Source organism: Furipterus horrens, unplaced genomic scaffold, assembly GCF_987537825.1.
Source record: "Furipterus horrens unplaced genomic scaffold, mFurHor1.1.pri manual_scaffold_8, whole genome shotgun sequence".
Taxonomy (NCBI): Eukaryota; Metazoa; Chordata; class Mammalia; order Chiroptera; family Furipteridae; genus Furipterus; species Furipterus horrens.
The window spans coordinates 98,055,123-98,070,550 of NW_028327178.1; the positions used below are offsets into that span (position 1 = coordinate 98,055,123).

General features: G+C 47.5%; 1 protein-coding gene across 12 annotated transcripts in view; it reads right to left on the bottom strand.

Moving 5' to 3' along the window:
- The window catches only part of PTPRT (protein tyrosine phosphatase receptor type T), a 690,852-nt gene that overhangs the window by 233,464 nt on the left and 441,960 nt on the right, over positions 1–15,428 (bottom strand). For all 12 annotated transcript variants that reach the window (XM_090286424.1, XM_090286422.1, XM_090286420.1 and 9 more), the window contains exon 9: positions 671–872. In XM_090286424.1, coding sequence (XP_090142550.1) covers positions 671–872 — 202 coding nt within the window. The remainder of the gene's footprint in view (positions 1–670; positions 873–15,428) is intronic.

A 15,428-nucleotide genomic window follows, 5' to 3' on the forward strand; every position in this document is an offset into this window, starting at 1 on the left:
CCACAAGGGAATGTTTAATTAAATTACGTCCATCCACTTGATAGACCATTATAACTAAAGCAATGTAGCGACATTGAAAATGCTTATGGTACAAACATAAGTGGAAACATTAAGATACAAAAAACTCCACGGGTTTGTTTTGTAAAATAATGTATGCACGCAGACCGAAGTGCACAGGCATACTGGAAAAATAAAAATTGTAGGAAAGGCTCTGAGATAATTCGGCCTGATGCCGTCTTTGATGGAGGGGGCCCTACTGGAGATGGCGGGTGAAACGTTAGACTATTGTCGCTTTGTAACATTCATTCATTTGCTCATTCATTCATTCATCAGACATTTCACGAGAACCTCTGCTATACCCTGCCCTGCCAAGAGAAATAGTCCTGAAAATAAATGACATTTTTACAAGCAATTGTGTATGGAAAAAAAGCACTACATAATGCAATCATGTGGTACATTTTTTTTGGTGAGTCGCTCGGCATTCCCTTTGGTCTAATTAATACATTTTTTACACTTTAGGAAGTTTGTGGGTTGGTTTTTCATCATGAGCGACTGCGTGATCCTGATTGTTCCAATACCACGTGGTTACAGTTGGCTCTGACCTTTTTCACTTGCAGGAAAATTAGGAACGGGGAAAAACAAAGCAACAGCAACTTTCTGAGAGCGATACCTGAAATTTTGGTGGCGATCCTAGTGGTGACGGGGGGCCCGAAGCCCTTTGCTGTGCTGGCCTTGATGGTGAAGGAATAGGTGGTCCCTGGGTACAGGCCCACAAAGAGGTGGTGGGTTTCATTCCGGAGCTTGAACACTTTCCCCCTCTGGCTGGAAAGGTCGGCGCTCGGGTCCAGGGAGCCCACAGCCTTGTAGTTAATCTGCACAACAAGCCAGCAAAGAAGCCAGTGAACACCTCCCCTTGGACGCTGGATGGCGCTCAGATGGAGGGACATCGGGGGAGGAAAGGAGAAGGCACGTGAGCCTGGTCAGCGCATTCTGAAGCTGCTGTCCACCTGATAGATTGCCCATCCTCCGAAATCGCCATTGCTGATGAGCAAGGGCAATCGCTTCCCAAGAGACATACAATCCAAGCCACTGACATGCTTTTTAACTTCCTAGTGGCCACATTGAAAGAAAAAAGATGTAACATTAAAGGAAATCATATATTTTGTCAAACCTAATTAACATAGGCAAAAATATTATCATTTCAACCTGTAATCAACACAGAAAGTTAATGAGATATTCTATATTCATATTTTATAATATAAATAAATATAGACTGTATTTATTCACATGAAGTCTTAGATACCTAGTATGTAGTTTGCCCTTATGGCCCATCTCCATCTGGACTAGCCACATTTCAAAGTGTAGTGGGGGCCGTGGCTAGCGGTCCACGTGGCTAGTGGCCACTGCATTGGGCAGTGCAGCTGTAGAGCAGTGTTCAAGAAGTGTCCCCATAAGTTATTTGGAAAGCTAGTTAAAAATGCAAACTAGAAACAGAGGCAGGGACACACGGAACAGACTGACAGCTGTCAGTGAGGAGAGCGGAGGGGAGACTGGATGAAAGAAGGTGAAGGGATTAACCAAAGAACGTAGACGCATGACCCACAGACACTGACAACACTGTGGTAATGGCTAGAGGGAAGCGGGGAGCACCTGGGGGGAGGTGGGCAAAGCGGAGAAAATGGGGACATCCGTCATAAATAGTGTCAACAATAAAAATAAAGAAAAGAAGTGCAGTTCATGGGCCCCCTACTCCATACTGTGCTGTCTGCTGCTTTCTCATGCATTATATTACTTGTCTTCCCCCAGCCTTGGGGCATTGGGATATTTATTCTCATTTTAATAAATGAGGCACTGAGGCTCAACTGGAAAACAACATGCATTCAATCAGCACTTTTCAAAATATCTACGGTGAAGGCCCAGTTTTGAGTTCCCTCATTCAGTGTGGACTTGCAATTATCCAAAGACAATATCATATATGACTCATCATGTGAGTTTGGCAATAACCAAACTGGTCTACACTCTGTGCAAGAAGACGTGTCCATTGACCTTGCACTTGGGCGTCACAGCAATGTCAAGGCCCTGTAGACGTTTCTAGGTGCTCACTCTCAATTTATGCACTTACTCTGCTGTGAAACTAACAAATCGGTTGGCATCCTGGCCCTGGCCCTGAGGATCAACTCTGAGAACCACGTTTCTAAATTAAATGTTTGTTCAAGTAGCAAACAGGATTTTTAAAATTTGTTTTATTTAGTTTGTTCTATTAAGAGTACGATTAGAGTATAAAACACAAGCAGAAAACTACACAGCTCGATGAGTTTTTACTAACAGGGCACAATTCCAATCAGCACCCAATTAATTCCCCTCCCACCCCTTCAACCCTTACCCGCCTCCTGTGGCAGGGATACTTTAACCTGACTTCTAACGGTATTAGGGTAGTTTTGCCTGGTTTTGAACTTTACACAAATGAAGTCATACAAGGTGTGCTCTTTCTTGTCTGGCTTCTTTCGCTCAACATTATGCTCGTGAGACTCACACAGGTCCTCACGTGCAGCTGCAGACCATGCACTTGAGGTGGGACTGCATCCAGGTCTCTTAGGCTCTAAAACCTGAGCTCTTTCCCCTCCGGCACCCTGCCTGGCCTGGACACACCTTGCATTAATCAAAGAACAGCTCAGGGAGTATTTCTTGTGGATTCTATTCTGCAGCCACACAGATCTCACGAATGTCCCATGGTTGACATAAAGGCCAAACCCAGGTGGAAAAGGGAGCATATCGACTTCAAAAATCAGTGGGGTGTTGTTTCTGGCAAGAGCACCAAATGCTTTTGGAGAGAGGTAACTTTCCTCTCCTAATGCCACATGTCCAGGAGGGAGGCCAGACGTTTCCTGGAGTAGAGTGAGCCCAGGGGGCGAAACGCCCAGAGCTGAAGGACTTGGGCACATTGCAAGCAAAGCCCGCAGACCCTGGTGGGTCCGGCCACAGTGCTCCCTCTGGTCACCCCTGCCAACTCCAGCCCTTCTCTGGTAAGCTACAAACACCTGCCTCCCTTCGCTTGTGGTTTTTGTGCACAGACGCTGGCCGAAGTGCTGGGTAATTAACACCCACGGGCCTGACGGGACCCGGCACATACATTTCCCAGGTTCTTCTCCCCCACCCCATCCTCCTAGGGCATTTCCCTGTGGGATTCTGCTCCACCGGCCTCCAAAGGGAGCTGCCTGGAAAATATACCCATCATTGGCTACCTTTCTTTCTCTTCCCCACTCCGTAGTGTTTCCTAAACTTCTCAATAATCGCTGGTATTCCAATCTTTGTCTCAGGAGCCTGCCTCCGAGAAACACCAAACGAAGGCCAAGTGCTCACGGGGTGTCTCAGGGGAGAACTGAACCGATCCCGGAGGATGACAGGGATTCAGAGCAGAGGAAAGGGCATTCCAAGTTCCAGGTAGGGGGAGCTACCTGAGCCGAGGTCTGGGGTGGGAGAAGACTTGTGGGAACCGAGAAAAGTCCAGTGAGACTGGAGAGCAGTGAGCAGATGGGATTGCTGAGTGTTAGGCTGCAGCTGGATTCCGGGTTTCCCTACTGGCAGAAGAAGGAACACGCTCAGAGAACTCTGCCTGTGGCAGGCAGCTAATCCCAGCCCACAGGAGGAGAAGACATACATATGCATTCTTTTGAAATTCCTCCCCAGTCCCCTTGGCTGGGCTGGTGGCAGCTACATTGATATACAGGTGCTGGGAGGTAAAACTCGTGCCTTATTTTTTACTAGCCAATTCCTTTCCTGCGCTCCAAATTCAATCCAGAAGCAACTCAATTTCCACTGAGCTGTCAATATAATATACCATGTTCCCTGCTCTCCTAACCTTTCCTGGTATTACAGGATCCTCACTTACTTGTAATGAAACACTATGAATAAATCAATGTATGTTAATATAGCATGTCTTCAATTTTTGATGAAGGGCTTCACCAAGTCTAATCCCCACTGCTTTGTCAGAAACAGTCTTTGAAAAATTTAACTTGCAAGTTTTATGAACTTGGGACTTGTGGGGGATTGGGCTGGGGAGGGAAAGGAGGAAGGTGGGAAAAGTGGAATGGGATGGAGCTGTGGCCCTCAAACGCATAATGCAACGTGAATCTTTGTCTGGAAGGTGTGTGAGAACAGTAAACAAAATAATGAGTTAGTGGGGGGCAGGGTGCCGAGCTGCGTGTCAACCCTGGCTCCGGGGACTGGGTTCTGGCTGCCACAAGGTGACTGAGGCCACTCAGTCTCTTAGGTCTATCAGTGGAATCCCTAGCCAGGAGCCCAAGTGAGGACTTCGAAATGAGAATCCATACACATCACCCTTTAGAATTGCACAGCTCTCAGGATTAAGACCTCACGGTCCTCGTGAGCTCACTCCATGACGTGGCCTCTCCTGGGCTCCCTCTTGCAAGCAAGACCTTATTACACTGTCTAAAAAGAGCCATGGTCCTTTTTGCCACAGGATCTTTGCATGAGCTATTCTGTCAGCTCAAAACACTTTTTTCCCTTCCCCTGCCTCCCTTTCACCTAGTTAATCACTCCTCCTACTGAAAATGGCACTTACAATGGCTCCCTCCTACTTAAAATGACTCCCACGTCCTCCTTCTTTATGTTCCGAGAATCACATCACATCTCTCCTCTTCGAACCACAAATTTTACATTTAATCACGCAATTATCTTTTTTATGAATTCTTTTTCTACTCTTCCAAGGGTTGGAAAAGTAAAGCCTCAAAGCCAAATTCAGCCCCTCATCTGTTTTAGTAAATAAAACTATATTGGACCACAGCCATGCCATTCATTTAGGTATTGTCTATGGCTACGTATGCATTACAATTGCAGGGTTAAGTAGCTGTGACAGTGAGAGACTCCATGGCCCACACAATCTTAAATATTTTCTCTCTAGCCCTGTGGAGAAAGAGGTTGCTGACCCCTGTACTAGACTTTAAGCTCCAAGAGGCCAAGGATCTTCTCTAGTTTTTGTTCCACATTTTCCCTTTGTATGTATAAGCAAGTGATCAAACAAGCTGTGTGGCTTGAGCGATTCACTTAACCTCTCTGAGCCTTGGGTTCTTTAAAGGTTCAAGAATAATTTTAATGTCAGTTTCTGTTTTGATTTCCGTTGCAGAGTGACCTCCCGCTTCTCTACTCCTGGAGAGCAGCCCCTTTATTGAGGAGTGAGGATCTAGGGAGGGAAGAGTGACTTTAGCCTTTGCTTCAAGGCTCCCGCTGCAATGGAGCAAAGAACAACAGCTCTTCTACCCTGAACAGAAGAGGAGAGAGCCAGAGAGGCAGGGTGAACAGAAGGAAACAATTCCCCTTGGAGAACCCCACCAGGAAGGACTTTCTTGTTTCTTGAGCATGTGTAGATTGAGCCATGCTAGGCTCCAGGCACTGGGCTCAGTACAAGGCAAGACCCAACAGTTCCATGTTCAGATAGAGCAGCTGAGACGGTTTGGGTCCCGGGGATGAGATGGCGCAAGGGGAGTAAGGGAAGATACAAGATAAACTAGGGAGGAGAGAAGCAGCTGGTCAGAAGATGCAGTCAGGACAAAAACACCTTTTGGGAGCACTTGCTATGTGCCACACACTGTGAGTAGGGATCCTCATAAAAATCACCTTGTTGAAGCTTCAGAAAATGGTATGGGTTCTTTATGATTATTCCCATTCCTCAGCTGAGGAAACTGAGGCCAGGGAAGTTGGTACAATCAACGAGTGAGCAGGGGTGAGGGCAGCTATGTGTGTGATCAAGCAGCATGCTAGAGGAACAGGGAAACCCACAGTTCATGAAGTTCTCTCTGCTGCCATGGTGTGACAAGAACTTGGATAAGCCTGTTCGAATACTCAGAGGTGCCTTGCAAGGACCAGAGGGACACTTAAAGGGCTCACTCCCCAATAGATGACCCCATATTGAGGAAACCCATAACAGCATCAATTGTCAGTAGAGACAGCATCAGCTGGGTCACAACCTGCCCCCCTAAGCTTGACATGCCAGAAGCATCCTCTATAGCTTCTACTACACCCATGGCATCTTCATCCTAAACTCTTTGGGGGAGAGGAAAGTCAGCCCCCTAAGTTATGCATCCCACCTGCTCCCAACTTTCTCCAAATGGCTTCCAACTCATCTTCTGGAGGTCTTGATACAGTAGAGTGTTAATAAGACTACAGGTAAAATAGACCAACATGGTCAGTTCATTGAATAAAGCATCCAATTCATCTTACTTTTCTGTAAACTCAAAACAACTGGTTAAAATGTTTACTCCCCTTTTGTGACCCACTGCAGAGGCATGGTCTTTGCCATCTTGGTGACCTCCAAGGAGACCAGCTCAAGGCAATCTCCTTCTGTTAGAAATGTAGTGTTGACTCTTTGGTTTCCGAGCAATTTAAACACAGCATGGGAACACATCCCTTCTGGAGAACAGTGTGAATGTACAGATGGCCACCATACACAGGCCAATGACTTCTTGACCACAGGGCCCTTGTTGTTCCTAGAGAGCTGTGGACTATAACAGCAGCAGAAAAAATGGCTACGACTGACATGCGTACTATGTGCCTGGTGTTTTCAACACCATTCAGTCAGCAAGAGAGTGCCGGGACGTGCTATTTTTGTGCAGACAGCTAATGCTTTTGCTTCCATTGAGTTGGACTCATTTTCTCAAACAACAAGTGCTCCCTGAGAACCCACTCTGGGCTATCCTCTGGTCTGGGCCCTGAGGGAACATCATGAAGAAATCCCAGTTCCTGACTTTGGGAACAAAGGGCTGATGGGTATTGCAGGGAATGAAGTCCTTTGAGAGTGACAGGTTCTGCCAGAGAGAGTAAGGACAGCTTCCCAAAGAAACTGCCAGAGGTCCTCAGACATGACTCCAGAGCACAGAATGTCCCTGAGATTTTTTAAAAAGGACCAAGGCCTGACCCTGCTCCAGACGAGTTGAATCAAGTGCTGTGGATTCAGGTACCTGGGCAGAAGTACATTTTTAAAGTTCTCCAGGAGGTTCAGGTGGGCAGCCAGGGCTGAGAATGCTGGAGCTGGGCCCCATGGCCTGAAGGGGAATGAGAAGAACTACGAAATGTGGCACGTGCCGAGGAAAACTACCCTGAAAATGACATGCTGGAAGGAACTAGAGACTCGCTAGTCAATCGTAACAGCTATAGGCAGGATTCGCCGGTGAACGCTCAAGTTCCTGTAGCTAATCTCCCCCAGAGTTCCCAGCTACTGTTGTGATTCCATCATAAAACCACAAATTCCTTGGCACCCCCCAAAGGATAGAGCCTAATTCCTCTCTCCTTGAGTGTGGGCTGGACCTAGGGACTCACTTTGAATTAACAGGGGGAAATAGTAGCTTTAGAGTGGAGAGACCTGGCACACACTACCTTAACCAAGTGGTCAAGATCAACCTTGTCAATGACAGTCACATTGCGATCAAGGGGCCCCTGGTACGATGTCATGAGAAGGGTATATACCTTCTGTGGTCTTCTCCAGAATCCCAGTTCATTAACGAGAAAACATCAGATAAACTCACACTGACCACTCAAAAACAAAAACAAAGAACAACAACAAAAAAAGCCAAGGTCATGAAAACAAGGAAAGAGTGAGAAACTGTCACAGATTAGAGGAGAATAAGGAGGCATGACACCTAAATGTTATGCAGGAACCTAGAAGGGAGAATAGGGCACCTGCAGAAAAACTTCGAAAATCCCCTCCCCTCAGAAAAAGAAAGTAAAGAAAAACCCTCTGGGGTTTAGTCAATTATAATGCACAGATGGGAATTCTCCATTTCGACAAATATATCATGGCTATGTAAGATGTAAGCATTCAGGGAAGTTGTGTGAAGGATAGAGAAGTCTCTGCATTATCTTTGCAACTTTTCTGTAAATTCAGAGTTAGCTCAAAATAAAACATTTAAGAAACAACAGGAAAAAGTGGCATGCTGGGCTTTGGCACTTGTGAGGTCTGTGCAGCTGCAGAATAGAATCCACAACAAACACTCACTGCGCTGTGGACGTGGCCTTGTGCTGAGCACTGCAGAGCCTATGGAGACTTACAGTACAGTGAGGGTGACAGGGGTGACCACAGGGGTGAGCGGTGAGGGCACATTGGGGCTACTGCTCTGAAGGAAGGGAAGGTGGTTCTTGGGAGCATGTAACAGAGAAGGCTTCTGGGGCCAGGAAGTCCTCCCCTGGAGCATTACGGTATTAACCAGATGAAGGACATGGGAGAAAGGTGGGAGGGGGTGACGGGAGACAGAGGAGACTGAAGGAAGAGGAAGCCTGAGAGATGTTCTCGGGCAGATGAGTACTGGCTTCTGTACTGCTTCTGTACAAATTAGAAAAAGGCACTTCTCCGGCCACAGACAGTCCCCTCTCAACCCTGTCCTCTACACTTCAATGAGCTGACAGTGCCTTTGAGAGAACAAAAGGCATGTCTTTCTTGGGCCCAGTTCTATTCCTCCTGACAGAGGCGGCCCAGTGCTCAGTGAACTCCATCCCTTTGGTGGCACATCTCTGTGCAGTGCACAAACGATGCCTGTGGCAGCCCAACTTGGAGGCTGGGTCATGAAAGCCCTATGTGAATACGTACTCAAGTGCTTCGATTTTATCTTGAGGGCAATACAGAACCATTAAAAAGGAAGGTGGGCTACCCAGAGAGGTACAGGGCCCTGCCTGCATGTAAGAACAGTGCTACTGAAATTGTGGGCTGTAGAAACAGAGCATCGGCATTGCCTGGGAGCTTGTTAGAGGTGCAGATTCAAGGGCCCATCCCAGCCCGACTGATCAACATGTCTGGGGTTGGGGTCCAGGATCTGTGTTTTAACAAGTTCTGTAGGTGATGCTCATGCCCATCAAATATGGAGAAGCACATTCTCTGGCAAGGAAATGAAGGATTGAATGGACCGGAGGAAAAGAACCCCTTTGGAGGGTCTGACTCTCACCCAGGGGGCAGGTGACTTGAAGGGCTGGTTCAGACCAGAAGCTGAGTGGATGGAGAGAAGCAAGTGGACTGAAGAGCCATTAAGTCCTGGCTAGTGAAGGATGAAGTCCTTAGAAATGAAGGAATAAGACAGAGCCACTACATGGCACCAGGCCTAAGGGCAGATGAGCCTTCAAGGCTGGACACCATTGGGGGAGGTCTTTGAAGGTCCACCAGCCTGGTCCTTCTGATGATGCTGCCATTAAGGAGTGAGAGGAGCTGGGGAGGGAAGACCATTGGACTTCAGCCTTGCAGAACTCATGTTGAAGCCCCAGGTCCACCCTTTCCAAGAGGTGAGTGATTAGGATGTATTTTGTAATCTCACCAGCCAAAGTGCTCTACTACCAACTGGATGGAGCAGCAGGCCCCTGGGCAGGGCCTGCCAGGCTTCTTGGTTTCCAGAGCTGAGCTCCAGGGTCAGAGCCAGACTGTGGCTTGCTGGGCTGGGGCTGCCTGGACTTCGCTCCCTCCCAGGGCTGCCAGCACAGGGGACAATGCCAGCAAATTACCCAGCATGACAGTCCTGCTACTGCCCTGCAGGGAGCTGATCCTGCTCTGAAGTCTCCAGGGATCAAAGAGGCATTGCAGAAGGGAAGTGGACTTGTTTGCCCACCATGGCTTTTGCTCATTTCCAGTCCATACCCTGTGTTCTCTGACTTTAGCTGGTTTCCTGGTGGCTTTGGGATCAAACGCTAGGAGAAAGCACGCTCAGAATCCAGCTGGCCCAGGGTTATTAGTATTCACCATCTAGCAATAAAAACTTCAAGGTTGGCCAGTAGGTGATAATAACAAAATTAACATATAGGAGTGCACCCACTCTCTTCCCTAAATCACTGCCCTGCTCCCAGCTCCCTTCAGACTTCAGGGGAGGGTCCTCCGGTTAACAGGTGCTCTCCAATCAGCATCTCAGCCCCTCCCATCCTTACCACTGGGCTGCTTCTCCGTCTCCTCCTCGCCCTTCTACTGACCCGCAGGGGAGGAATATTCTGACAGCTTTCCTCCTTCAAACTGCTCTGAATTTCAAAGACACAGTCAGATTCCCATAACAGGGCCACCATCAACTCTGATGGCGCTAAGCTCTCTCGCGCTAAACTGTCATAATGCAGTTTAATAACATGAAGCTTAAACCTCCTTTAGGCTTTTAATCGCATGATGGGGTGTCCTGGGTGCTATGATTTTGTTATTTTCACAGAAACTTTCTTGCTTAATGAGTCTGTCTAGTGATATTCCCAATTGCTTTTAGTCGGCATCGCAATAATTTTTGGGTTTTTAAATGTAAGCCGCCTGCCTTCCAACTTCACACTCAGCTGACTTCTGTTCTGCTGAGTTTAACCTGGTTAAATTGCTAAGTTGCGTGACCAATTCCTCTCCAGCTGGTTTTGGGCATGGGGATGCAGGAGGAGTTGAAGGAGCCCTTGACCCTGCTCCCTGGCACCTTGCAGCCCCTCCAGTCACCTTTCTGGCAGAGGGAGCCTGGGGAAATCCTCCACCGAGGGCAAGGCCTGGGTTTTATTTATTTATTCATCGCTGTAACCGCCAGCTCCCAAGCTGGGCACAGAGTGGAAGTCAATGAGGTCTCGTGAATAAATGAGGATTAGGAATGAAAATGTAACGAACTCAGAGTGTCACACAGCTGGGTTTGCAATGAAGTCATTCCAATGCAAAAGTCCAGCCTTTTCTATCCCGCCCCGTCACCTGCCCCTTGCGCGCGCCCATGGGTGACCAGTTGCCTGGGACAGGACTGGCAGTGGGTGCCTGCAACTGTCAGAACATGAGGTTTGCAGCAAGTCTGGCTGGGCCTGCCACCCTCGGGAAAGATGTGGGGAGCATCCCTGGCAGCTGAATCCATGCCTGTTTGTACACAGTTGGCACTCAGCTCAGCTATGTATTTAATTATTAATGAGACCCCAGCTGGTGATGCTCCTGTCATCTTGGGTCTGTGTTTCCAACCCTGTAAAAGTAGAAAGAGCCTTCAGTGCTTTTCCATTTTGGGTGGGCTTAAAAAAATGGCCACAAATCCTTTACCTTCCTCCTATCAAGAGATGACGCTCATGTCCCCAGCTTGGGTCTAGGAGGACTTGTGACTGCTTTGAGGAAAAGACCGTGGAGAAAATGATGCAGTGCAGCTCCTGGCCTGTCCACAGGGGCACACTCATGTCTACAGAGTCTAAGCTGCAGTGAAGAAGCACCACCGCTGGGGCCGCCACACGGTGAGGAAGCACAGGGCATGTGAGGAGGCCATGTGGATGCCCTGGTTGATGGTTCCAGATGCGTCCAGTCTCTGAGTCACACCTGTCTAGGTAAGTGAGCAAGCCTCCAGGTCATTCTGGTTCTCAGCTGTCTGGTCACTCCCAGCCATTTGAGGTTTCTTAGCTGAGTCCCTGGACATCGTGAGGCTGACATCAGCTATCCTGGCCACGTCCCTTCGAATTCCTGACCCACAGAATCTGCGAGCATAATGAAATTGTTGCTTTATGCCACTAAGGTCTGGAGTGGTGGGTGATCCAGCAATGATAACGAGAGCACCATTTGTCCATTAGACTTGAGAGTTTCTTGAGAACAGGGATACCATTTTATTCGCTCTTATATTCCAAAGAGGAAACATAGCAGATGCTTAATAAATACATAGTATCTCTTAACTAAGTGATCAAATTTTACTCCAGTAATGAGAAATAAGGACAATCAGGCACCTCCCGATAAGATGCTCTGAGGAAGGCATATCACTTGTGTGGAATTTCTGTCAAAAATGCACAACCTAAATTAAAGTTTACAAAATAGACCAGAAGAGACCAGTGCTCTTCAACAGTGACTTAAGAGAGGACGATAGGCTGAGGCGCTGACCCACGTTAGGGGGGCTGGAGGAGTAAGAACAAATAAATGCAACGTAAAATCCAGGATTGGATTGTGAATGGAAAAAGGACATCAATGGGGAAACAAGTGAAAAATGAAAGAAGGGCTGTAAATGACAGCATTCATCATATTGTACTTGATAATATTGATTGCTGTTACCTCCTGGTTTTACTCATGTTACTAGCCATGTAGGATGCTAACATTAGGGAAAGCTGGGTGCTAGGTATATGAGAACTTTGTCTAAGTCAAAAAATATTTTTTCAACTAAATATTTTATTAAAGGAGGACAAAAAAAAAAAAGAAAGAAAAAGAAAAAAAGTGTGCTAACTCACATTGATTGGTTAACCTGGAATTGTGGAACCAAGCCAAAGGCTCAACTCTCTGCTTCTGACCACCTTGTAGAAATTCATTACAATAATGAGTTAATATTGATTGCCACTTAATGTTTGCCAAGCAAGAGCCATGCCAAGCATGTTCCCTGTATTACTCACTTAATCATCACAAATTTATGAGGCTAGTGCCATTTTTATCCCCGTTTTACAGATGAGGAAACTGAGGCGTAGCGAGAAGACGTAACTTTCCAGGGTTCTCACAGCTAGTAGGAGGCGGAGCCAGGCTTGGCACCCAGGCATTGTGAATGTAGAACCCACTTGCTCAACCTCAGTGCTCTGTGGCTGGCCTGGTTTCCAGGGGCCGGGAGGCCAGAAACTCTGTGGCGAGAACCCTTTTGTTAAAGAGATAGCTGGGGCAGGAGGACTTGTCTCAAGTGTGGAGAACTGGGGAGGGGTCCCGGTGAGAGACTAGGGGATATAGATACACCACAGTTAAGGAGAATTGGGGTAGAAGTAAACTTAGAGAGGGGAGGGAGATGAGGGGATGTGCCCTCGGACTGCGGTTCCCAGCCCCCCAAAAGGTTTCTCCTGCCAGCCTGGAGCTTCTGCCTCCTTCTCAGAAGGCCAAGGCAGGGGGCGGATTGCAGAGACCTTTCGGAGGAGAAATCCATTGATCACATAATCACACATTCTGGGTCAGCCAGGGCTGAAGTCTGAAGTTCCACTGTTACAGTTTTTCCCCTTCATTCAGCATTTTTCTCATGAAATTAAAATAGAATTGATTTTCTCCACCCCCTCCCCCTGCTTAAATTAGGCATTAGGAAAGGAATAAAAGATGGGCATAGGGGAGATCTGTGCATCAATTCAAGCCAGCGGAGCACATTTGCAAGATGTTTTATTAGCTCCTATTATTAGGGGAAGGTTCTGTGAAAGCCCATTATTTTTTGGTTCTGTCTCCTCTCCACAAGAAATGAAAGCTTTTGTTTTTCTCCCTTCTTGGTTAAAATGGGCATTCCCCCCCCGCCCCCCAGCACTCTCTTGTGCTGGTCTCAGGTTAGAAGCTCTCTCTCTTTTCTAATCTTGCCCATGTGGCATTTCCCCAGAAGCAGACACACAGCAGGTGATATTGCTATTTAGGGAACTGTCGTTCCTGGTAAAACAGTTCATCAGAAAGCCCACAGCCTCCTATCTGCAGTGACCCCAGGCCCTCAGCTGGGTCCAGAATGGAAGGACCCTCACAGCTGGAGGATGCTTCTTCAATTACAAAGCACTCAGGAGAAACTAAGGCTCAGAGAGGTCAAGAGGCATGCCTGAGGTCACACAGTAAAGGGAATTAAGGAGACAGCTGTGGGATAACAAAACAGCTTGAGAAGGAGTCAGCTGTGGGATAACAAAACAGCTTGGGAAGGATTCAGAAATTCGGGTACAAATCTTGATTAGCAGGTAGTTGTCTGGAGCATGACTGCCCGCTAGAAATAAAATGTGAGCCACACTGGTAATTTTTAATTTTCTAGGAGCCATATTAAAAAAAATATAAAAGGGAACAGGTGATATTCATTTTAATAATATATTTCATTTGACCCAAGATATCTACAATGCTATTAGTTCAACATATAATCAACACAGAATGATTAATGAGATATTTTACACTGTTTTTCCTATTAAGCATTTGAACTCCTGTATGTGTTGTATGCTTTCCACACATCCTGATTCAGACTAGCCTCGTGTCAAGTTCAACCACCACGTGTAACTGGTGGCTGGACAGTGCTGGTCTAGACCAAGGCTTCTCAACTTAAAAAAACAATTATTATTATCACTTCCTAAGAAACCTAGTTAGACCTTTTTTTCCTTTAATTTCCTCCATGAAATTTTAATTCTACATGTATGTTGTATGGCTGTATATGGGCTCTGTATAGCTGTTTATGACTTTATGAATATTATGTATATGCAGAAGAAGAGGATGATTTTTTTCATCTATCCCCTCCTTTCAAGAACCAAATTTCACCTCTTGTGGGTGATAGTACCAGTCATGCATGGACTAGAACAAGCATTAACAGCCCTGACCTTTCTGTTCTTATCTGTGAAACGAGGACTGGTGAGGGGGCAAAGCAGTTCTCATGGAAGAGCATCTGGCATTGCTGAGTGTGGCACCCACTGAGGCTCGGAAGTGGGTTGAACTGGTGCTTCCAACATGTGTTTCCCCCACACTGTGGGCAGTGCCCCGGAACTGGGTCCCTCCTCAGCATGAACGTAGCTCCGGGGGTAGGTGCTGTTTGCCCATGTCCTCTCTCCTGCCTCAGGGGACTTCACCAAGCCATTACAAGAAGAGACCAGGGGGCGCTGTCCTTCACCCTGACCACAGCTCGGCCAAGGGCAGCAGGACCATTCGGATTCAGCTTCAATGCCTTCCCCCAACTTCTGGATGTTGAATTGAAGCTGGAAAGTTAGAGGGCACCCTCAAAGGGTAGCCAGGTTTCCTGACACCCAGACCAGGCTTTTCTTTCCTCCCCTGGGTGCCCTCTGGCAGAGTGGGGGTGCGCAGGCTTATTGTCTGTGCAGGGCTAAATGCCACATGTTCCAATCCCTTGCCCCACTCCTGCAGTGTACCCCAGAATTGAGATTGCTAACTGTGGGGCTAAGGTGGTTTCTCTTCTTCTTAAGAATCTACACTTTTCATGGATAAAGATACAGACTTGATGTCCAGATCATCAGAGACCCTGGTACCACCTTCCCCTCCCATGCCACTTTGTAGTGGCCAATAGGCTCCATCTCTGCATCTGTGGCTCCCAAGCAACCCTAACTCGTCACTGACAACTTCGCCATCTCTATCTAGTTCCTCCTTCTGTCCCATCTGAGTGAGACATGTCCCTAGAGTCAATGCCAGGGGCCATCGGGGAATCACCCAGAACCCCTCTGAAGGCAGAGACCTCTGGGATTCTGCCTCTGGGCAGTGCCGGGAGCACAGGGGCGCTGGACTCAGCCAAAGCCGGCTTCCATGCTCAACTCTTCCCACAATTCCATCTATTCTACATGGCACATGTGAAAGGGGCTTATTGCAAAGAAATGACTTGGTGTCCCAAGCTGGGGATGGCAGAGTAAAACCCAGGACACAGTGAAGAACAGTTTGATTGCTCGGTCTGCCACAGCTGAGCCTTGGTAGGTGCCCACTGCAGGGAGAAGCCCACTGCAAACTGGCAAGGAAATTTGCTTTGGGACTTTGCCCCCCTTCTTTGTCTCTTCCTCTTCCTTCTCCCGCCTCA